Source organism: Pungitius pungitius, chromosome 7 (assembly GCF_949316345.1).
Source record: "Pungitius pungitius chromosome 7, fPunPun2.1, whole genome shotgun sequence".
NCBI lineage: Eukaryota > Metazoa > Chordata > Actinopteri > Perciformes > Gasterosteidae > Pungitius > Pungitius pungitius.
The window spans coordinates 12,143,811-12,168,438 of NC_084906.1; the positions used below are offsets into that span (position 1 = coordinate 12,143,811).

The 24,628-nt window shown below is 42.5% G+C and overlaps 1 protein-coding gene across 2 annotated transcripts; it reads right to left on the reverse strand.

The window, feature by feature from the left end:
* Positions 1-1,341: 1,341 nt before the first annotated feature.
* On the reverse strand, positions 1,342-24,455 carry abca7 (ATP-binding cassette, sub-family A (ABC1), member 7). Of its 2 annotated transcripts, XM_037469469.2 has the most exons (50): positions 24,373-24,455; positions 23,133-23,231; positions 22,881-22,974; positions 22,027-22,168; positions 21,419-21,543; positions 20,471-20,589; positions 19,821-20,018; positions 19,569-19,661; positions 19,008-19,251; positions 18,653-18,792; positions 18,405-18,521; positions 18,116-18,313; positions 17,655-17,860; positions 17,291-17,467; positions 16,902-17,124; positions 16,444-16,665; positions 16,023-16,227; positions 15,379-15,492; positions 14,730-14,901; positions 14,353-14,484; positions 13,964-14,103; positions 13,744-13,881; positions 13,203-13,444; positions 12,941-12,998; positions 12,626-12,828; positions 11,667-11,796; positions 11,543-11,566; positions 11,129-11,274; positions 10,893-11,017; positions 10,604-10,711; positions 10,008-10,200; positions 9,827-9,921; positions 9,500-9,532; positions 9,276-9,381; positions 9,117-9,191; positions 8,851-9,020; positions 8,538-8,715; positions 8,132-8,247; positions 7,604-7,748; positions 7,403-7,526; positions 7,075-7,204; positions 6,834-6,960; positions 6,551-6,613; positions 6,178-6,284; positions 5,670-5,811; positions 5,395-5,529; positions 5,007-5,110; positions 4,788-4,880; positions 4,305-4,554; positions 1,342-3,940 (listed from the first exon to the last, which is right to left on the reverse strand). In XM_037469469.2, the coding sequence occupies exons 2-50, from the start codon at positions 23,196-23,198 to the stop codon at positions 3,470-3,472; spliced, it is 7,158 nt and encodes a 2,385-aa protein (XP_037325366.2). In that variant the 5' UTR covers positions 23,199-23,231; positions 24,373-24,455; the 3' UTR covers positions 1,342-3,469. The 2 variants fall into 2 exon arrangements, with proteins under 2 accessions (XP_037325366.2, XP_037325367.2); XM_037469470.2 differs by lacking the exon at positions 11,543-11,566.
* Between the last annotated feature and the right edge of the window lie 173 nt (positions 24,456-24,628).

Sequence of the window (24,628 nt, forward strand, 5' to 3'; positions counted from 1 at the left end):
TGGGTCTACATGTCTGTGTGCGTCTACATGTCTGTGTGGGTCTACATGTCTGTGTGCGTCTACATGTCTGTGTGGGTCTACATGTCTGTGTGGGTCTACATGTCTGCATGGGTCTGTGTGCGTCTACATGTCTGTGTGCGTCTACATGTCTGTGTGGGTCTACATGTCTGTGTGCCTCTGTGTGCGTCTACATGTCTGTGTGCGTCTACATGTCTGTGTGGGCCTACATGTCTGTGTGGGTCTACATGTCTGTGTGGGTCTACATGTCCGTGTGCGTCTACATGTCTGTGTGGGCCTACATGTCTGTGTGGGTCTACATGTCTGTGTGCGTCTACATGTCTGTGTGGGTCTACATGTCTGTGTGCGTCTACATGTCTGTGTGGGTCTACATGTCTGTGTGGGTCTACATGTCTGCATGGGTCTGTGTGCGTCTACATGTCTGTGTGCGTCTACATGTCTGTGTGGGTCTACATGTCTGTGTGCCTCTGTGTGCGTCTACATGTCTGTGTGCGTCTACATGTCTGTGTGGGCCTACATGTCTGTGTGGGTCTACATGTCTGTGTGGGTCTACATGTCTGTGTGCGTCTACATGTCTGTGTGGGCCTACATGTCTGTGTGGGTCTACATGTCTGTGTGCGTCTACATGTCTGTGTGGGTCTACATGTCTGCATGCGTCTGTGTGCGTCTACATGTCTGGGCACTGCCTCCCCTATGTCATCGTGAAATGAAAAGACAAATGATTAATATATCATTTGTCCACTGATCTGTGAGTAACTATCACCGTGAAAAATAAGCAGATGTGCAATTTTTTTAATTGAGTTGAACGCAATTAAACTGCAGAAGGCGTTGATTTACTTTTGTTACTTAGAAGGAACTGTAAATGTGGGCTTTTTGACAGCCTACAAAAACTCTGACACTTACAATCACCTAATGAAGGCATGCTTTTTTTAATGTAGCAGCTCGTGTATGTAAATTCAACACCCAAATACAGTGCATGTGATGTTCTAGTTTTTTTTAAATCTCCTGAGTGACTAATTCTATCAATAGAACATCTTTGGCATGCCTTCCTGTCATCGTTGACAAAATACAGCTATTGGCGGCCATGATGCTTATAATCCATATTTTTGACTCATTTCAGATCAACCATAATCCCTCCTTTGATTTAATCTGAAATAATTTTGTCTTTTCTCCACCCACACTAGGAATGCTGACTGGAGTTTGTGTGCCTGTTACCATAACAGCCAGTTTAATAGGCCAAATAGTCATTAACTTGTTGAACGTGCTGCTGGGGAAAAAGAGGAGCCGCTCGGTTTGTTTCATCTGAGGTATAAAATAAAACAGTTGGGCACTACGTATTTTATTTTATCGGCAAGATTATCAAAGACATTCTGCAAAAACCTCCGCAGCTTCATGAAAAATGAAAGTCGCTAATGATCCAAAAACTGAACGTTTAACTAAACACAAGAAATAGTTCATTACTGAGCTTAAAAACAGAAGCTGTAGATATCAAAGTCTTTCACATGTATTAGTCCCTAAAACGTTTCAATGGTAAATATTCAAAAAGAAGGCATTTAAGGTTTGTTTGAGATTCTTTATCATGTTTATATCTATGCAGTTAGCAGCTCAACCAATTAAAGATGTCCCACAGGACCCCTCACATAGTTTAATTTCCAGGAGAGTTTTAGGCCTAAAAAAAGTATAATCATCCAGTATTTAACAAACTAAATCAAGAGATCCCGTCACTGACATGACAGACTTTTATGTAGAGTTGACTAATGATTGTGAGCACATTTAATGGTTTTTAAACCAAACCATACTTGATTCAAATCTTAAAGATTAGAAGATTAGATCATTGTGTAAAGACATATTAGTTTAAGAGAAGGAATGTCTGAAAATATCAGTGTCTTCAAAAATTCATCAAAAAACAGCAAACTAGACAACCTATTCCACTGTATGTTTTTTTTTAAATAATACGTATACAGACATTGTTTAATTTTCCTTCAAGAAAACTTCACAACAGACATAAACCCGTTTTTCTTTTTCTATGTTAGCATATCTTCAGTATACAATCTACATCTTATAGTAGATTATAGTTCATAAAATGTATGTTCAAGTAGAACCTTTCAAGAATAATACCTTAAAAGTACATTTAGCAGTACATTCATTTCAAAAGGACGTAGAGATGTTAATCCATCTTAATGTAACAGTTTTAAATCATTCCACATTTTTCATTACATTTCATCTTATATATAATAATTTAACAGTTGCATTTTGGAATGAAATCCTTCTAATTGTATACTCTCTTCTGATCGTTTATTTGTCTCACGCTTCATATAGTTATAATAACCTTTATAATATGTAACAGTGCATTACAGGGCAGTAAAAACCTGCTTTTAACATTCAGAAGCTGTGTCATTTTTTTGATAGAAAAAGAAAACAAAAAATACAGATGACTAAACAGCCAACGACCAAAGGCAATGTTGTTGCGTTTGGTGTTTGCAGCTCAAAATGAAAGGAACAATTATTTTATTTTACTTGGAGTGCTGCAGTTTGGCTTTATGTAGGATAATTTGTATTAACAATGCAGCTAAAACAATGAAGAGTTACAGCCATGTGTCCTAAATTATTCAATAGTTTAATTTGAGTCAATAGTTTGATATCATGTGATAAATAAATGTAGGGAACTTTCAACTTTCATCTGTGCAGAAAGAATTGCCAGATGTTTCTACATGTGACATACATATGTAACAAGCTCTGTTTGGATAGTCACATTGTTACCCAACCGCTCAAAGAAAAAACAAAACTACATTAACAGACAAAGGACTAAATCAAATATTTTGATCTAGAAAAGAAATACCCTCATCATTAAATTTGACTATAGGTATTTCACAATGACTTTACAGTGATAATTCTTTTAACATAAGAGCTTCTTGATACATAAAACAATCAGAGTTATTATATGTAACACATGCACTCCAGTTACTGTTTGGGCGTTTGCAGCATTTTCCTTTTTTTTTTTTAAAGTGCTTTCGGCAAAATGAAAAGATTGTGAGAGGTCCAATGATTTTGCCCTGAGGAACACCACCCCTTGTTTTTACATGGAGCCTTGCATACCATTTTTAGAACTAACATATCTTTGGATTGATGAGACTGATACAGAAAGAGAAGACACAGTGTAAGATTCATGAACCCAAGTAAAGGGCATAGAGCTGCAGGTGTGTTACCGGGCGAACAAGGCACCAAAGCCATTTTACGAAGTACTCCCTGTTCTTTCGTCAAAGGAGGCCAAGGGGATAAATTGACCTCTAAAAGTAACTTTAAAAGTCCATCTTTTCAACCAGCTTTGCTGCTCCGTGTTGCATATTGAGATCGCTGCCAGCACTGTAAAACACATGAACACGTAGCGAGTAATAAAAAGCTTCTGACTGTAGTCGGTCCCTTGAACCTGCATGCGATGCACCGGTCCCCTTCATAGTGCACTGTCCTGTGTGTTGCTGTCAACTATAAAGAGTGTAGAAGGATCCTTACTGGAGCTCCCTGCTCTGTGTTTGGAGCTGCTGGATTTACTGGATTCTCCCAGAACTTCAGCATTACTGCTGTCTGATCCACTGCTGCCACTCCTGCCTTTCCTCTGAGGCCTCTCCTCTCGCTGAGGCATTCTGGTCATCGCCGTGCTGTTGCTTTTCTCTCCATTATCTTTGCCTTCTTTAGATTTGACCTTGTCAGCTTTTGGCTTTTTGGATTTACCCTCTTTTGGTTTGCTGTCACATGACGTGTCTTGCTGCTGTGGAGTCTTGCTTGGCTGAGGGTGTGTGATTGGCGGCTGCGGTTGGATGGTGGGAGAGGTAATCCTGGACTGCAGAGTAGTGAGGCTGTTACCAATGACCACATCCGTGAGGACGTCGTCATCCGTCTGCTCTTTGGCAAAGTTGACAAAAACCTTAAAAATTTAAGCCGAATTAGTGTCAAATCACACTATTTGATGTATTTACATGAGCTTGTTTGGCATTCAAGCTATGAGGAGGATGAGCTCTACATTACATTAGGTAGGATTATCATTTCTATGCATGGCATAAACATCTAAAGACATGCCTATTCCTCCTTCCCTCTAACAACAGCCACAGAGCAAAGTCAGATAGGAAAGAGCATATGTCGCCTCAGTTATGGATATTTGATGCAATGCTCTGTTCAGTTTACAGAAGTTTACAGAAGATCCCAGATCGGGACCTTTTCAACACCCTCTTGTGGAAATGTCAGATGATTTAATCACTCTCATGCCAGTTGCATCACTCATTCATTCTCACCTGGTCCAGCGTGGTCTGTGAAACAGAGAAGTCGACGATGCCCAGCTCCTCGTGGTTGTTGGCGAGCACATCAAAGACACGAGCCAGGCAGCAGGCATGTGAGGGCAGCTGAAACTGCAGCACGCTCTGGTGGCGCTCCTTCAGCTCGATGCTGGGAAAAGAGCTCTTTAGAAACGTGCTGATGGGGCATGAGTCGGGTTCGGACTGAGTCTCCATCAGTCGGAGGATGATGGTGTAGCCATCACCAAACCTGGAAGATGGAGGAGAAACAAAAGCACTTTGCTGTTATAGGTGAATTCAATTTGATTCAGAGCAGCAGGCTGTGTTGTTGCTGAGTATAATGATGCATGCAGTTTACTCTGCGCAGCTTAGACTAATAAACCTGTTTAGCATTGGGATTTCCCCCTTTCTTTAACAAAATGCTCCTGTTTTATTCAGCGTATCAACACAACAGTCGTATTAGACAAAAAATAGGGGGCTTACCTGTTCTTAAGGTGTTGCACAGATCCAAGACACTGGAATCTGCCGTTCACCATGATGGCCATTCTGGTGCAGAGCGCCTCACATTCCTCCATACTGACCATGCAGACAGGAGGAAAATACGTTAACACATATTCTACACTAAATAATACACACACAGAGGAAACTAAATACACAATTGATGGTACATATCTGTTAAATCATGCATCCATCTCCTCTTACCTGTGGGAGGTGAGAACTACAGCTCTTCCTTCTTTGGTGACGCTGAGGATGCAGTTCCACAGAAACCTTTTGGCTTTTGGGTCCATGCCAGTAGTTGGCTCATCCTAACAAAAGGCAGATAAGTCAAAGTGTGGTGGAAACAACGGTGGTGACGGCAACTCAAAATACGAATACAAGTATATTAGTATCCAACACATGTTAAGAAAGAAAAATATACATATATTACTCCAGTGGCACCAACATTTCAGTCGCTGAAACATGTCATCAAGGAATAGATATGCACGTATGTTTGTGATGTAAGGTTTGCAATATGTAGAAAATACTGTTATAGAGTGTTATTTATTCAAATACTTCAAAATATAAGTGTTTTAACTAGTTGTTTCCTCACTAGGAATATAACAGGAGGAGCCCCGATGAGGGAGATGGCCGTGGAGAGTTTTCTTTTGTTGCCTCCGCTGTAGCCTCCGGCCTCGCGCTCGGCGTACTGGGTCAGTCCCAGCTTCTTCACGCCCCACTGCGCCACCTACAGTACATCAGAGGACATATGTCACTGTATAATCCTGCATATTGCGGCATAACATACCTGTCACTCGAACAGTTTCAGAAATCACATGACTTAATGTCTCAGTTTTGTTTCCGGGGTGAACTGCTGCTCTGCGTTACCTTGGTGACAGACTCCTCTGGCACTCCCCGCAGGCGGGCATACAGCTCCAGATGTTCCCGGCCCGTCAGCAGGTCGCTGAGGGCGTCAAACTGTGGACAGTATCCCATCAGCTGGTGGACTCGCTCCATCTCTGTCAGCACACTGAGAACCACAGAAGAAAACTTCACAGTACTTCCAAAACTTATAGTGCTACTCCTGCCACAACTGTTGCTATTTGGGACAATATCTGGGAAGCCTGCTGCTACTACAACTTTTGTTATTGGGGCTATTACTATTGATAACCATACTTCAACTGCTGATGTTACCCTGTATCTTGGTACTACCACTAAAGTAATAAAAGAACTAGCGAACATGCAATGACGGCCTATTAATAGAACTTTATGTATTGGCACTACGTAATTTGTGTTATATTTAACTGCCAAACAGTTAGTCTAAACTCAGTAAGTGTTTTTAATGTATTAGATGTGGTCACAAAGTAACAGAGTTGGTGCTGCAGAGAGTTTGTACCTATGTTGATTAAGGAAAGCCTCTCCGTAGGTGATGGTTGTGTCTCCAGTCAGCATGCGAAAGGTGGAGGTCTTCCCTGCTCCGTTCACCCCCAGCAGGCCGAAACACTTAACAAAAACGTAACGTTACAAATATACATGCTGCAGCTGGGACAGTTCCCTTGAGACTATGTTGACTTCGGTCTACAGTATTAGCATCAGAAAATACTGGAGTACTGGATGAAGTTGAAAGTGTGGCTGTAATGTATAAAAGCAACTGAAGCGGAAGTATATTTCTTGTTGTAGGCCAAGAAGTGACAACATTAGTAGTAGAAGAAGCAGCAGTATTGTTTTGAAGCAGCAACACAAGAGGGGGAAGCATGATTAACTCTCACCTCTCCCCGAGGAATCCCAAGGCAGAGGCGATCCACCGCCGGCTTCCGGCCTGATTTATAAACCTGCAAAACAAGTCCTTCATTTTACCACAGCAAAAACTCTGCCAGTGTATGATGAAAACAATAATGCACGAATGCAGCCCTTCCAAACACAGTCGTTTTAATGTTTTGTGGGTTATGCTTCATGTCAACTGAGTGTAGACATCGGCTGTGATAGAACCACACAAGCGTTAACAATGTAACAATTTCCAGTTAGACTTTTCAGGCTGAAAGCTGGCTGTACCTTGCTCAGGTCGATCATGGAGAGGATGTCTGATTGGGCTTTGCCACCTTTGACCCTCTCTCTCTCCCTGTGGACGTCCTCGTCCTCTGGACCAAGCGGAGGCATCTCTGGCTCGCCCCACCACGACCTTAACAGAGAGGTACAAGAACACCCTGTATCACTTTGGCACAGATTTGGCAGATTGGCTTTCTAACAAAACATCGGTTTGACTAAACCTTTTAAAGGGTTGTGTTAAAGTTACCCGAGGCGAATGAAAAACTTGTACTGTAGCAGAATGGTGAAGATGAAGAAGACAACCCCCTCAGCTGCCATCGCAAACAGGTTCTTCCCTACAGAGTCCCAATGAAGAGGGTTCAGTGTCTGCTTCGTGCCTGCAGGAGGAGAACCACAAGCGAAGTAAGTAAGATGTATGCAGGCAATAATGCCCTATAAGGGTCTAGCAAAACAGCATACAATTCACTGTATATTTAAACTACAGTGACCACAACAGAACAGAGAAGTCTAAAAGGTTTTGGGTTCAAATAATGTTTGGCTTTAAAATACAAAATAGACTAAATATATAATAGTACCGAGTCTCTGAAAAGCGTCTGCCATGGCCTGGTTCTTGGCCATGTCGATAAGTCCTCGTCCCAGGCAAAAATGAGGGAAGATGAGAAACACCTTCTTCAGGATCCTGTTCACCTCGTTGAGATGCTGAAAATAAAATCTGGTAATTTGTGGTTGAAAAAGCGCTTAAATGTTCGCCCTTTTGGGACCGGTGCACTCTGTACCTCGTCAACAAACAGCTCCAGGACAAAGGTGGCGATGCTGCCGTTGATGCCGATGAAGAGGTTGATGGAGGTCAGGACTACATAAGCTGTGCTTGGGACGCTGAACAGAAAGGACGCTGGGTACATCAGAGGGGTGATGGACCACCTGAAAGGGAGGGTGAGATCATTCAATAGAGTCATTATTTTTGTTACAGACTATGAGCAAACTAGGAAAAGAGAGACTTTCTGTACTTAAGGACACAAGACTATTGTGTATCATAACAGTAAATTGAAGTTATATGGAAGAAATGGAAACATTCCTTTAAAGATACAGCACCTGTTGGCTGTCTTCGTAGTTTACTTATGAAATAAAAATATGAATAAGGAAGGAAAATGTTGAAACCAAGATTCAAGCTTGTGTTGTCTCAAGTTCTCAGTATGTTCTCAATACCAATCGAATTCAACATGCCGGTAAGATCGATTTTTAGGAAAGACAATTGGAATCAACATTAAGACACATTGATCAAAAGAGTCTGAGTCTGAACGTACCCGTAGAACAGGAGGAGCAGGACCAGCGCAGGCAGGTTGGTCTCTGAGACATACGACTGCTGCTGGAAACAGATGAAGATCAGCACCACCATGGTAGCTGGGACTGTGTAGTTCAACTGAAGAGGACATTTCAGAAAAAGAGGAAATATTTATTTTGTCCATTGAATATTATTTTCCATTGAGAATGATCTAATGGAGAATATTGACTAAAGTGAGCTTACGTTTTGTTCGTTAATTTACAAAGCATAATTTTTCAAAAATACATTGCTTGAAATAGAAAAACTGAAAAGGAAATTCCACCAAATATGATGAAATATGTATAACGTAATTGCAGAGTGAGATTGTTGTCACAATGTGAAGTGACTTGTGGCTGATTAGAGTAAATGTCTCCCTTCTGAGCACTGACCATGTCCCAGGTGAAGTTGGCCAGCCAGTAAAGGATCGGTTTCACCCCGCTGACAAATTGAAGGTGTTTGGCTTTACTGACTCGCTCCTCAATCAGAAAAAGGACAAAGCTGGCCGGCACAAAGGACAAGGCGAAGATCACGCAGATGGAGACCAGAACATCTACGGATGTGGTCATCCTGACATTAGGAACCAAGGGAAAAAACACATATCAACATTCATGTAATATGACACACTTGTTTTACTTCTGGCTAAGCTGAGTTCAACTCTTGGGACAAACTGCTGTAAAAAAAACTCCACATCAGTGAACTAACATGGCCATTTCTGTGAGTTGTTCCTTGGTGAGGTTGAGCGGGTGGTTGTAGGCGGTGATGCCGTGTCTCATCCTCTCCGGACCCGGTGGCAGACTCGCTCTCAGCAGGCCGTTGTTCATCACGTTGACAAATGACACCATGGCATGCCATCCTTTGTTATTGTACCACACCTGGGGGGGAGAAACACTTTTACGGTCTAGATTCCTCCCTGAAAGACAGGCCAGTGACAACGAGGAGAGAAGACAGATAATCCGACACACATGTACCTTGACATTGTTTTCACTGTTCAGTCCTCCTAGAAAATCTGGCAGTCTGTTGAGCAGAAGATCCAGCGAACTGTTCTGTGAACAATCAAAGAACATCCGAGAACATTAACAACATTCAGGAAATGGGTAATTTCACTTAAATTGAAGCCTCGTTTATACCTGCTGAACTTGATAACGCGACCTGATCGCCATGATGGAGTCCTGGATGTGGTGGAACTGAGATAAAGTCTGAGTAGAGCTTCCCCCGAGAGAGAAACCTCCATATCTGTAATTATAACAGTTGGTTTCTTGTCAGTCCTTCAGTAGAATTACGTATACAAACCCATTCCATGGCTGTAAGTACTGCAGATATTAAATATATAGATATTGAACCAGCAGCTTACCTGAATTCATTCACCCACTTCTTGGTTTTTAGACTGTTGATGACACAGAGAGAAAAGAGTGAATACGTGACGCATATTCTTTAAAGGAAACACAAACAGGGTTAACGTATATCCATTTAGAGCTCAGTCATTGGGCTAGTTTTGGCAAAGATTGCATATTGTGTCTTATTACGCTGCAACTAATAAATACAATTGACCAAATATAATATATTTTACATCCTTATCTTAAGTTTTTAAGTATTCTTAAAAACTTTACGTTACCTTAACGAGGTAACAAAATAAAATGGAATACCACACAGAAATGTGTCATAATGTTAAATGAAGTACCTTTTTTTGAGAATCTGAGAATAGGTTTTCACCAGGTAATCAGAGATGTTATAATTTGTCAGGTTCTGCAGCACATCTCCAGTCACCCGCTTTATCTAAAAGATATCAAATAACAACATCTGAAGAGTCATACAGAGTCAAAGTCTAGTTAATCAACAAGCCGCTCTCGCCACACACCGACCTGCGGAGGCGGCAGCCCGCCGGCACCCTGCGGGCAGTCGGGGAGCATCCGGCGGACGTCCTCTGTGCTACATTGACAGTCGGGAGACGGAGCGTCTCTGCTCCAGTTGCCTCTGCTGAACATTTGCCAGGTGGAGAAGGAGACCTGAGGTCGCATGAACTGGCCACCCCGCACGCCTTCACACCGAGGAGTCCTGCAGGAAGAATTTGGGAATGGACATAGAGTAAAGGCTTGTGGTTTAAGCTTTCAAATGTTGCCCGAATCTGTAGTATATAAAATAAAAGTACAGCAAACAACCTCAAAATGATAAGAAATAAACGCTTAATGATGTGGCATTTTCTATGAAGTGCCAGTAAAGGTCAGTAATTACTTAATACACCCAATCAGGACCGAAATTACACGTGGATCATATTTATCTCAACCCTACACAGTAATCTACATTTAAGGAAGGCATGACATGTTTTTTAATTGTGTCTATATCATCTCCCATTTGTAGTATGTTAAAGATCTTGATGCCATTTATCTCCATCACTGCTTCATTAAATCCCTTCTGATGCTGCTCAGGCAAATCATTGTAGTCATAAGGGTTGTCTTACGTGCTGTTCTCTTCCTCCTCTTTCTCCATGCACTTGGTACCAAAACCGGGCTGGTCAAGCAAAGCTTCCAGCAAGTTCTCCATGGCTGGGTTCCCAGGTGCATCATTGCTGTGAATACATCGAATCAGCGGGAGGGGCACACAAAACTATTATTAAAAAGTAATCCAGTGAAAAGCATGACCACGTGTATCCACAAAAGAAGACCAAACCAATTCGCGGCTGAAGAAACCGATTCAGAATTGCTTCTGCACCGACTTACGTAATGGTGAATGTTGGGGAGGAGGCTTACCTGAAGAAGGTGAACTGTTCTCCGTACATCCAGGGCTGCAGCTGCAGGGAGGGATACTTCCCAAACGGAGGAACGATGAGGCTGAAGAGCAGAGCGACCAGCACGAACACAGCGGGCAGGACGACCTGAAGCCAAAATCACCCGTCACTACTGAACTACTAAACAGTCGACAAACTACCGGATGGGGGGCAGAGTTTGGCAGCTCTCATACAGCTGTTATCGACATCTTTATTCACCTGAGCGAAGAAGCCCCTGCGGCTCCTTCGAGCATAAAGCCAGCGTTTGATGAAGAGAGCCCTCAGCTGCTGCCAGGTCAGCCACCAGCCGGTCAGTGGCAGCCCACCCCGGCCATCTCCACTCAGCAGGTCCGTTTCCTGGGGTTCTGCAAGCAGGGAAAGCACAGATTGAGAGAACAACAACGCATCGTGCTGATAAATACATGGACCTCTGTCAACCTTCTGCACGATGGAGACACAGAAACACAAAACTACAGCAGCAATTGAGAACAACGCATTTGGGGGGAACAAACAGATTCTGTCCAGCATTGTTGGTGTTCAAAATTGTGAATATTCAAATTCTCAAATATATTTTTGAAAACAAGAAATTCAACTGGTTTAACTATACTTCCGTACAACATGATCCGAAGGTACCTTGCTTTTGAAGCCTTGTCCTTCCTGGCAGCATTATGACAACAAACAATCACAGTTGGAGATGAAAATGTAACACTGTGTGGTATGAACACAAATCCATGTGTCTGCAAGTTTTTATGCAAACCTGTGTCTGGTTCTTCATCATGTTGTCTCTCAGCCATCTGCCCAACCGATGACTGCTGCCTGCAGGGAGATCCGGCCTGTGGCTCTGGTTCATCATCCACGCCAGTTTCCTTTGCCACTCGCAGAAAGATCTAAAAATATACCAAATGACTATGAAGCAAAAAGAAATTCCTACTTAAAGACAAAACAAGATGTTCTTGCAGTGGGACGATTTTAGTTGTGACCTAAACGGTCTAAATGGACATTTAATCTGTTGACAAATCTAATTCTGCTTTAAGTTCAAGGTGCTACATACAACTTGATAAAGTTGATACTAGTTTTCTTGCCATGCACAAAAACAACTGCTTTGAAAATGCTCTTCAGGCCCTACTAAGTGAAGCTGCGGACAGCAGGTGGCAGTAATAAAGCATTTATCAAAACTAACAGAAGCAGTGCAGAGGGCCAGGAGTAAGTACACCTATCAGACTGCACTACTAGTGCTAATCTGATGCTAACGTTTAATCCCATTAAGAACATGGCAGCTCCACAAATATCCAGCCCTGCAGATAAGGCTTGGTTAAGCTCCTGCACGCTCACACATACTCACATTTAACTTTGTACGGTTGGTAGGAAAGCGTTCCTGGGAAAAGCCCTTTTTTATGTTAGCGGTAATAAAATTAGTATAAATATAATTCATTAGTGTAAAATCATGGATCCTGAAGCCAGTCAATATTAGTACCGTTGCTCTCTGAGACATTTGTCTAAGGTGTCTCTAACTTTAATGTTGCATTTTAGGTTTCTGTCAGTTTACTTATTAAAACGTATTGTGGTACAGTATATCTTTTATTACTCAGTTTACTTTTACACTGTGGGAAAATGTAATTATTTTACCATTGTGAATCCAGTTTTCTAGTCACTAGTTATAGCCAAGGAAAAAGTAGGAGCTTGATGAGCGTGATTGGTTTATGGTACACGTCTCACCTCTTCCAGTGTGCTGTCGGACAGCCCGTAGCTGCTGATGCCCAGCTCGGTCAGCCTCTGATCCAGTTCGGACAGTAAGACGGCCAGGCTGCTGTCCTTGGCTGCTGTCTGCGGCAGGTTGATCACCGCCTCGCGCCCCGACTCTTCTACCAGTCTCACCCCCGGGATATGCTGCTGGGCCAGGGAGAGCAACGCAGCGAGGTCTGCAGTGAAGACAATAACGGGGAAAAAAAACAACATGCAGTTAAAGTAGCGCAAGTAAAAACGTAGCACTGCACTTATTAACTAACATTGAACCACCTCAGTGACACTCACATGAGCTGCTGTCCTCGCTTCCCAGGCCGGTGTCTTCACTCATGGAGGACTCACTGTCCTGAAACACAAAGATTAGTTTGTTTTATTTCAATCACCCCATCTGAGTTACTGAACTTAACTAATCCAAGATATAGATCAACACTAAGATATATATATTTTTATTTTAATTTGCGATATTAGGAATGGACTTTTGGAGGATGCACGTAACAGCAAAACGGCAAAGGATCCATTTATACACTTTCAGGGATAATTAAAGATAGACCTTGAGAGCGGGCAGCTTGTTGGTGCTGGTGCTGGTGCTGGTGCAGATACTGGTGCTGCTGGGAGTGCTGGTATTCAGTCCCTCCCTCTTTACCACAGTGAGATAGTAGCCCGATCCAAGGCGGGATTTCAGGAAGAGAGGTGAGCCACAGCAACACAGCTTTCCCTGGGAGATAATCGCGATCCGGTCACCTAGCAGCTCTGCTTCGTCCATGTAGTGGGTGGACAGGATGATGGTCCGGTCTGAGGGAGAAAGACACATATTGAGTTATTTCGTATGTTGGTCAAGGACTTTATGTTGGGATATCTACGTCCAGTTTCTAGATTGTCGCCATCTCCAAAAGGAAAAGCACCCCAGGTTTTACAGCAAGATTAAAATAGAAAGAATGGATCTGGCATGTATTTATTGAGCACTTTCTTAAGCGCACTCTTTGTGATTTTATTAATGTACTCAATAAATCTGCTACATGGCGTTTTTGGCTTGCTTTCCTGCAAAATGTGACTTTCCAAAAACAACGAGATCCATAGATCCGAGCCTTCACCTTTGCGATATTTGAGCAGTAAATCCCAGATGCCTCTGCGTGAGTATGGATCGACTCCAGCTGTGGGTTCATCCAAAACAACCACCTTAGAGCCTCCAACAAATGCTATTGCCACAGACAGCTTTCTCTGCATTCCACCTGACAGAGAAACAGAGGGTGGGTTTGGATTGACATCCCCTTCTACAAAATATGGTCAAAGAAATCCAACTATCAGGCTTACCAGAGAGGTTTTTGGTCTGTTCATGTCGTTTATGCAGCAGGCCGACATCTTCCAGCAGAGTGTCCAGCTCAGCTTTCACTTCGGCTTCGGTCAAACCCTTCAGACACCCATAAAACCACACGTGCTCCTCCACTGTTAGTCTGCAAGAGAGAGAGACAGACCCAGAGAGAAAATGTCATCGTTTGAAGTATTCATTCATTTCATAGTCCAGATTCCATCAAATTGGTTATCACCAATAATTCAATTAAATATGTATACGCTCAGAAGAATATGTGTCTAGAATATGTAATCTATCAAACCTAACCACTGTATGTCAAAAGCGATGTTCAATGACAGCTGGTTGCTAGTTTTTAGTGACAGAACATGGAGGCTGGAAAGACAAGTCTTACATGTCAAACAGGACGTTGTGTTGTGGACAAACTCCCAGGGTCCTCCGAATGACGTCCATGTCGTGGCGAATGTCCAGCCCTTTGATGTACACAGTTCCCGAGGTTGGTGGAAACAGGCCAGTAAGGACAGATCTGACAAACAACGGAAGCATAAATACTTTGTTGGAGCACATCTTTCACTTTAAATTTATCAAATCAACAAATCTCTTATTTCTTCCTGTGACTGGCGTGATGATACACCTGTTGTAGCTATTATTATAATATCCAGATAAATGAAATTGTACTTAACCAAAGTGATTTATGGGTATCACATGATTGTTAAATTAAATTCTCAACAGCCCGTAGACCCATAAAGATTTAACACATCCAGTCCTTACATGGTGGTGGTTTTGCCGGCTCCGTTGTGGCCGAGGAAAGATGTGATCTGCCCCTCGTAGAACTTTAGGTTGAGGTGATTCACGGCCAGTTTGCCTCCCTTCTTGTATATTTTCACCAGGTTTCTGACGCTCACGCCCAGGATAAGGTCATTGGGCTCTGGCTCAATCTGATCTGATGATAGAAAATAATTCTGTATGTATTTACAAAGGACAATGTACACTAAAATCTATACATGTGGGTGAGTAACAATAGAAAAGGACCTAGTGGTAATTATCCTCTCACAGTGATTTATAATACAATCTAAGTATTTGAGCAGAAGTCATCAGCCAAAGGGTCAGAATATATGTTTGACCAATGTTTGATGTGGGATTATTACAAAGCTAAGACCTCTGTAGTTAATGGGCTTATTGACTAGGCTCATTAACTTAACTTCCTCTTTATTGGCTTTAACATAACAACAATGTATTGAGGCCAGAACTGTTTCCAATAAGCAAGTAATGTGTCAGAAATACAACACATTTTTACAAACAGATGGCTTGCAAAAATACTTTTCCAGTCTGGTTTGGACAAAGAAAGCTAACTGTAGCCATGATTTCAAACTGTAAGAGAAAAACAGAAACAGTTGCAGCGGCGTTGAGAGCTTTGTACCTTCCTCTTGTTCTGCAGGTGCAGGGGGGATCGGCATGCCTGCCTCCAGGGGAACTCCACCCCAGTAGTTGATCTGGAAGATGAAGTACCAGGGCCTTGGGATCCCATATTGACCTGGTGTAAAAGACCCGCACACACACACACACACACACACACACACACACACACACACACACACACAGGTATTTACAGATTTAGTCAAGATCATTATTTTACAACTGCATTTTGATGAAAGAACCAGTGTCACTTAAATAGTCAGAAGATGTTAATGCTAACCTATACATCTGAAAAACATATTCATTTGTTTTTTAAAAAGCAGATAGAAAAATAGAGAAAAATAGCTGTTAAATATTTAAGAAAAAGAAACACTGAGATGTAATTTGACATCTTACAAAACCCATCGACTACATCCAATTTGCTTGACATTCAGCTATCAAATCTTAAGTAGCTTTTTTTCAAAATAAAATGAGGTCCTCAAATAAAAATCTCTAGACCTGTCTAATATTAAAACATTTAAAAAATGTAGTAGTATGCTCATTTGTCTGACACATGAGAAAGGGGTCAGCCGGTCAACACAAAAAAACAATACGTTATAACGTTACTTCAACATTGTTTTTTGAGCGGATCCAATCCAATCGTCGTACCGGGGAACACAGCTTCGATGTACCAGGCTGCCACAGCGTAGATGAAGGCGTCCACATAAAGCATGACTATAGAGGTAGTAAAGCTGTATGAGTCTCCTTCCACAGGACTGGAGTGGAGGTTGTACCACTGGATGCCCACGCCTTGCTCTTCGTACTGAGAGAAATACTCGCATCCGAAGCCAAAGGCCACAGGAGACAGGAAACTCTGAGGAAAGAGAGATCCGATCTAACTATCAATCTTGGCACAACGACACTTAAAATGCAGCAATGCCGGGTTGATGGTCAGTTACAATTGAAGAATTAGACACACTAAATGTGATGCTCTACTTTCTCATGCAATCTGTATGTTAAGTTCATAAAAATAATAATTTTGTAGAAATGTGGAGAGAAACATTCTCAATGGAACAATTATTTTACTCACAGCGAGGACTCTGTAGGTGGTGGTGAGCCGGTCTCTCCAAGCTACACACAGTACATAAGGCAGGTAAAGCCCGAAGTAGATCAGCCCTCCACATGCAGCGGCCAGGTTGGCTTTGGAGAAGAACGTACTGATGAGAAAGCACTGCATGATGGTGGCGGTGGCAAACGCCGTCAGAAAGAAAAACACAACAGCTGGGTTGCTGTATGGCAGGATGTCCCCCCACTGGAGACAAGACAAACCAGAATTAAGGTCTCGCAGTTGCATGCTTCCATCAACCAGTCCCGTTGCAGTGTACATTCGTATAAAGAGAAGCTTTACGTTGAACAACATAATATGCAATATAAAGAATGAACATCGCATTATTTTCCACTTTACTTTCAGTCTAGAAATGAAACAATCAAATCATTTCTATTCATAAATACAGTATATATTATGTGCTGAGTGAGTGGTCATCTTGCCTTGAGCAGAGCAATTAGGAGCCCTGCAGAGAACAGGAAAGGAACAATGCTGCTGATGAACCAGCTGAGCCACAGCGTTCCCGTTCCCAGACCCATAATCCTCATGGTCTCCTTCAGCCTCGCCTCCTTCTCATACACCACGCCTTTGATGATCATGGCCACCGAGTAGATCCAGGCCAGTGTCATGAAGAGTGGCAGAGAGCGGTTCAGCACCCGGAGGAAACTGTTAATGGTGACGACAACAGGCTTTTTAAGAGTGACTCGCTGCCTTTGAGCAGGGCACTGAACCATCTGCTGCTAAAGACAAGCTTCTAATATCACAGCGGTGTGAAACTGTGTGCAGTTTCTTTTAAAAGAATGAAATTAGTTGACAACAGCATGCAACTCACACATCATCCACATAGCAGGGGTAGGGCATCTGCTGGATGTAGATGCCGGTGGTTTGTTGAACTCCGGTCAGCATGCGGCTCACAGCACTCTCCACCAGGTCCTGAACGTACACGAAGCCGCCCCAGATGTAGCGCATATCATTAAATGGGTCGGCTGCAGGACCAGGATCCCAAAATCTGAAGAAAAAAAACGAAACAGAATGACATTTTAGTATTTTGGAAAATCCAAAATCACTACAAGCATGTACGGTTGAAGCAATGGACCGAAAAGCTGCAGTCATATGGCGCCGAAACAGTTTACTTCCACTATAAAGTTCAACAGAGGCTTGATTAACAAGGGATGTTTTGGTTCTTCCTCAGTTACCTGTCCTTGATTTTGTTGGTCCTGGTCACATCATCAATATCCATCCTGATTTTGTATGAGACGTGTGGTGGCAGGTCGGGGGACGAGGAGTTGGGCAGCAGGAAAACCACACCTGCCCAAAACTGCCTGTCCTCAAGTAGCTCCAAAGCCCTGTCAATCATCTGACCCTCGGACTCCAACCCCTCCAGCTTGTTCAGAGAGAAACACTGCAGACAATAAAGGAAACACAAAAATGATAAATGAAAAAAAAAATGGTGAAGACAAGCTGAAGTCAAACTTCATTTGAACATTGTACTGATTACAGGATTCACTGTTTACTACTATTTTTCCATCCAAACAATTTTCTAAGAATATAAAAGAGCTCAAAAGTGCAGGGACGTCTAATCCCGGTCACCACAAAGCAGGTAAAAGGATTATATGTCCGAGGAAAACAAAACAAAAGAATGCCAAAGGATGAGAACCTCAGAGACTTGTGCGAGGGTGGTGATGGTGTGGCCGAGGTCGTTGTAGATGTCCAGCCAGGTAGGCGGTGCTCTGGGATTCCTCGGGGCATCAGGCGAGGGTGTGGACAGAAAACGTGCGATCCGGGAGGCCGTCCAGGAAGTGTTCTCCAGGCGCAGGTTAACCAGTACCGCGACCGCTGGCCGCCTCAGGAGATCCTGTGACACACATCATCTAGCATCATGGCAAACTAACCCTTCCTCAAGAGAGAGAGAGAGAGAGAGAGAGGGAGCAGGGGTTAAATCAGACCTGCAGCAGCTGGATCTCCACGCTGCTCTCCATGTAAGTCTTGACTCGTGGTCCGACTTCCATCCAGGCTGCATTCAGCTCCTGGAGGATCTGCATGTCCTCGAAAGTCTTGTTCACCTTCAGCAGATACAAAGAGTAGTCGGCTTTAATGGATGTGTTTGCTTCGCCTGCAGTTAGCTGAAGACAAGTCACACTACAGAATAAGCTACTAAGATTGAAAACAAAAGGTTGTTGTTTTGACACCGTACCTCTTTCATGACTTGTTGTACTGCAGGAGTGTCGGGTGTGTAAAGCAGTTTTCCAATAAACAGAGGTTTTATTCCTCTCCACACAATGCGGGACAGAGGGTTGGACTCGAGACCGAGGATCAGATTTTTACAGAAAGGAGCTGCATTAAAGGAAAGCACAAGTAAGACAAACGTTAGACAACAACAACAACGGGAAAGATCACAAATTGATCGGTGCCAGAAGAAACCTGGTTTTATATTTATTTATCATAAATTGCAATTGAGAAGAGGAGCACTGGAATTTTGCAGAGAAAACCATTGATTCAGCTTTGAAATATCAGAATAACAGTTTTTCGATAATATCAAAGCATCTCACTGGTGTTGTTGTCGCCATCCGCCTCCGGCTCTGTGTCTTCGGTGCCATTCTTTCCTAGGAAGGACTTGATGTCATTGTCCTCATACCAGTTCAGCGACGGGATGCGCTCACCGCCAACCTCAGGGTGACCGCACATGATCCTCGAAAAGGCACGAAAACTCTCCCTGGGCAACGCCGAGCCGTTTTCTGGAGACAGCAGACGAAGAGCTGCGCTCATGTCCGCGAAGCTGGACAGAGATGAGAACTGAAGAAATACAGAGAAGTAAGAACACAAGATTTGAGAAGCAAGGAAAAAGAGAATAGAAAATAGATATGCATAGATTATTTTTATTGCTGGGAGAAAATTCAGCACCTTTCAAAAAAAATGAAATGAAAAAAAAATATTATATAAATAAAACGCTAAATGAAAACTAAATAATACAAAAGCTTAAAAGGTGAATATAAGGTGATCTATTCAAAAGAAATCAAATGTAAAGCAACTCCTGAAACATCTCTGTCCAATTAAGAGACTTTCAAACCAAATACAGACACAGACGGACATAAAAAACAGTGCGTTCTTACATCGTCGATGAGGACAGCAAGCTCTTGGGAAACGGCGGTGACGGCCTCACTGATGACCCTTAGGTCTCCCGCGTTGGCCATCAGACGGTCTCTCTGACAGGAAGGACCAACAGAAAGGTTCACTGATGCGACTTACTGAAGGTCATCAGGTGCACATGCTGCTCTGTGTCGCCGCAAACAGCCACGTGAATGTGTTTGCATGTTTTGACTATTCAGTCACGAATGAATTTGCAAACGGATGCTGCTTCTTACTGTGAAGAACTTGGCGAAGTCGAGCTGAGAGAGAAAGAGGCGCTCGGCTTCCTGCAGGACATCAGCTGGAAGCTTACATAGCTGAGTCTGAAGGTCTTTCATGGCGGCTTCTCCTTCTTCCACCTTCAGAAACTCTCCCAGCATGCTCGCGTTGCACACCAGGTCCTTCAGCTGCAGTTGAGCACCAGCCACAGAAACCTGGATGGATGACATTAAACGTAAAGTTAACAGAGTTAGACTCATACATCAAACTTATTTTCCGATAATTATCAACAGTGCTGATAGAAACTTTTCTCTTGTGGAAGTTATTTTATTATTTATTTACATATATTTAACCCAGTCCAAAGGTTCAACAATCAATATTTAGATTTTGGTTAATTAGTTTATGTTAAAACAAGGGAGTATCTCCCTTCTGTGTGCGTCCAGATAGAGAAACCTGTTTTTGACCGCAGTGAACATACCTCAAATACATCAAAATACTGGGTTTTAAAACAAAAAAAGACGATTTATGTCAATGTTACAAATGAAGCTCTGATTAATTCGGTACAGCCCTGCAGAACAGGTTAAGCAATTTGACTAAATCAAAATGTTGAGCCCTATTTCTTTTCATGAATTGTTTTTTATCCAAGGATATTCAGCAGATTCCTCACCCGAAAATCCAGACGGGCTTTCAGCAGCTGGTCCACAGTCACAGCCGACAGGCTCCCATTGGTCACCAGGAAGCTGGAGAACGTCTCGTTGGCTCTAAGGTATTCTCCTACTGGCATATCTACGGCAGAAACACGGACATTAAGTGCTGTACTGCAAATAAAAATACACAATAAAATAAACATTTATACGGTCAATAGATCATTTAAAACAAAACAGTTTACCAGTTACTTCATGCTTATGACTCATTTCACTAATAATGAATATTCCATATTTTACATTTCTGCCTGAAACCCAAAATACAATATTTGCCTGTGGTTTAGTCAGTTTTATCAGGAAAGTACCAAACCATCATTATTAAATTGTTCCATTGCCAATAATTTAAGTTGGATATTTTGGTCTCCTGAAAACAACAATTTTCGGGTAAAAAAGTTGTCAGTGTGTTAGGATAGAAGAGTCAGTGGGTGTCCAGTAGGCTGCAGTGTGGGATTTATTGCAGAAAAAAACCCACATAAGAACCTGCGTTCATTCATCCAATTGTTTGTCTGGGCGAGTCGTGTCATTTAATCCGCCCGCAGCGGAGAGAAGCCACTCGGCCTCTCCGTGCTGCTTCACAACAGCAGTGAATGGACACAACGATCCGGTCACTCGACACCTGTTGAAAGCCATTCATACAGATGAGCTACTGCCTGCTGCAGTAAGCTCCCAGTCCTGCACAGAGAACAGAGCTGCTTCGAATAGAAATCGGAAAGAATTCAATGCTTCCCCTGCATTCGTGACTTGCAGGCGACTCATCAAGCTTTTAGTTTTCTGTTTAGTGAATAAAGACGTTGGTTGAGTAAGTCGAAAAGGAACATATGCAGGGAGAGCTGAAGGGTGCCTAAGTGTCACAACGTGACAGAATCCCTGCAGCTGGGTGCTAAAGGAGAGTCAAACTAGCTGTGGTGTACTTGGCCAGGCTCCAGGTCTCTCCCCCAGGCTTCGGACGCTCTCCATCAGGTCCTGGAAGCCAGAGAAGCTCCGGTTTCCACTGTAGGACAGCACCCTCTGGGCGTCCACGAAGAGACGAGACAGTCTACGGAGATAACATCTAAGTTCACCAGTAAACCCCATCTTCAAATCTGCAAACAATTGTAAATGTGTTCACTAGAAACTAGAAAATTGTAAATTTAGTCGTTTGAAAAGAAAAAAAAAACTGAAAGCAAAAACGGTGCACATGACAAAGGCCCCCGATAAAAGTAGATGGTCGGGTATAGTAGCTCACTGCCATCAGTGTGAGTAGCAGCCTGCAAAGCTGTTAAAAGTGCAACATGAATGAAGCTGTTTACATAAACGAAAAAAAGAAAATCATGGGACTAAAATGGGTTTTAAATTCTGGCCACACTCCTCATTTACATGTCGCATACACAGTTTTCTTGCTTTGATAAACTGAATTCAGTCAATACCTTTGGTTTAATCTTTTTAACTACTACAGTTTATCTTTTGGGCTGTTTTATTCTACAATGATCCCCAAGTGAACTCCAGACAGCTGTCCATCTTTTAACTCCAGTTTACCTACATGGAGTTGTCAAAGTTGCCTACTTGGCCCAGCGTCTCCCCTGGTGTTGGACTGTGGAAGCATGGGTTGTTGATGTTGCAAATGATGCCCTGAATCCAGGGCAAGGTGCCTGCTGACGGCAAGGCTTTGTTTGGAAAGTGACCTACAAAAGAAGAAAAGCAAAAAGAAATGCAAACAGCTCAGTACACAAAGATAAGCCCGGAATACAAAACACTGAAACTACTGAAACATAATCTACAAGCAGCCGACCCAACGATAGTCCCAACATTTTAAACAAATATACAACGAAAATTAAATCATCACGTTATTATCTTCAACCTGATGTAAGCCTCCTTCACAAAGAAGCATTTTACAACATTTTCCTCAGGCAAATGTCAAGGAAAGTACATATTACTAAGAATCACAAATCTCACAATCCAAACTAAGTGGATTTTACAACTCTCAATATCTAATGTACACTCATTTACTAGGAAAACATTAAAGTAGTAAGTTAAAAAGTAAATGACGCTGCATGGGCAATTCAAACCTGTCGTATCAGCACTGAATAATTGAGTGATCTGTTGTTTTTCTACAGAATAAAACCACAATGTAGCTATTAGGGGGTCATAAAAAATGTAATGCATTAACTGACTGGCTTATATTGTGTCATGTAGTGTGGTGTTGCGTCTAATTATCTTGCTCTGCTAATGCTAATTGCAGACTTCTCAAAGAAGGTCAAGCACACAAGAGGTTAGGAAATCAAATGTGGCTACGAGAGTCACACTTAATCCTCCTGAGCGGGTCGGCGTAAAGCCTTTTCCTGAACTGTAAGTGTGTGTGTGCTCCTGAAAAGACACACACACAGGATCACTCACATTGGCTCTGTTTGTAGGGAGGGTGTGAATGACGAACAGAGATGAGGATAACGAAGAGGAAGAGCGGCCATAGGAGCTCGATGATCAGCTGGATCTGCATAAGAGGAAAACATAGGGGCTGTTATAAATAATCAATGCCGTTTATATACCTCATCTACCAAGCTAAAGCCGTAATGTGGCCTGCACGGTAACCCACAGAGTAGGGATGAAACTTTTCCAACAATATACTTTAATTAATTAATATGTGGCTACCTTGTTCCTTCTGCGGTATGTGATGTTCTTCCAGAGCAGGAGGGAAATCTGTCGAAAAAAGGCCATCACTCTGAGCGGCTACCTGGCCATGACGCGAAGCTGCAACACACAAATAGTGATGAGGAAGGTTCTGCAGGGCGTCCTCGGTTTTGAGTTGCTGGGGCGAGATCTTCAAAACAAATGTATGATATAATGTATGTGTGTGTGTTTTGTGCACTTGACCCTGATCCTATAGGCTCTACACCTATGCCAAATGAATGTAATAATAAATAAAAAACCTGTTATTAGGCACCATTTCTTTTTGCATTTAAAATGAATGATTAAAGTTTTGATGATGTTCTTTAAAATGTGTTCATTTGACTTCCGATGCGGTGAATGAGCTCATTATTACTGTAGAGTGTAGTGACAAACTGTGGCTGACCTTTGCCCTTAACAGGACACGGCTGTGGAGTTATTCCCTCTGCATTTAGCAACTTTTACAAGTTCAAACTTTTAACTTAGACACATGTCGAGAAGGATGTCAAAACGTTGTGTACGCGATGGCTGATTCAGGTTGTTATTTCACCAGTTCTCTTTGAGTGAAGGTTTTGTTGTGTGCCCGCTGCGATGATGGACAATCCCCTGCTTTATCTGAAAAGCCTCCTGATCCTGGCTTACCTGTTTCACTCAGACTTTCACATTTACTTTTGCTCTGTGAAGGCCTCCACAGAGCTGTGTTTGTGGATAATCTGAAGCTGTTGGTCATGATTTACACCTGGTTTATAAAGCCACAGCCAGGCCCATTTCCTTTGCATGTACAAAACACATTGTGGGACATTTTCTTCTATTGTTAACTTTACTTTGTAGTCAAATGTCAGTACGGCATTGAGTTTTTGACGTGTTTTTCCTCCCCTCTTTCAAAGCTGCATGGATGGCTACAGCGCACAACATAGTTTAAAGATGTTCTGCAATATATTTGACACGCAGATAACAGAGGAAGCAGATATATTTATTACTGTAAGCTACTACAATTGCCAGTTTCGTTCACGGTTGGACTCGTCCATAACTAGAAGTTAAATAACATGATGAGCTGACGTAAGAACACAGTAGAAAGCAATAGAAGAAACCCTTTAGCTAACGTTTATCTCACATTCGCTTATAGCTTCTTCGCATGTGACATAGTGATGGCTGAAAACGACCTTTTCGAAAACGTCTCGCTAAAAACCAATCTGCTCTGAAGACTCGTGGAGCGGTTACATACCTTTCGGTAGAACGGGTGGTAAAATATCCTCTCGGTATTGCGGAAAACACGGACGGCCGGTAGCTTGTCATTGACTCATTTCCCCAATGTTTGCAGGCGTGAGCTGAAGAAAGTCCCGCCTGAGCGCAACGCTGATTGGCCTAAATATGTTTCAGGGGCGGGGTCACAGAAGCCGGTAAAGAATATGATTGGATTGGATCTATGTTTTTGTAACTGAAGACAAGTGATTGGCCAGGCATTGACAGCGCTGTGTTAC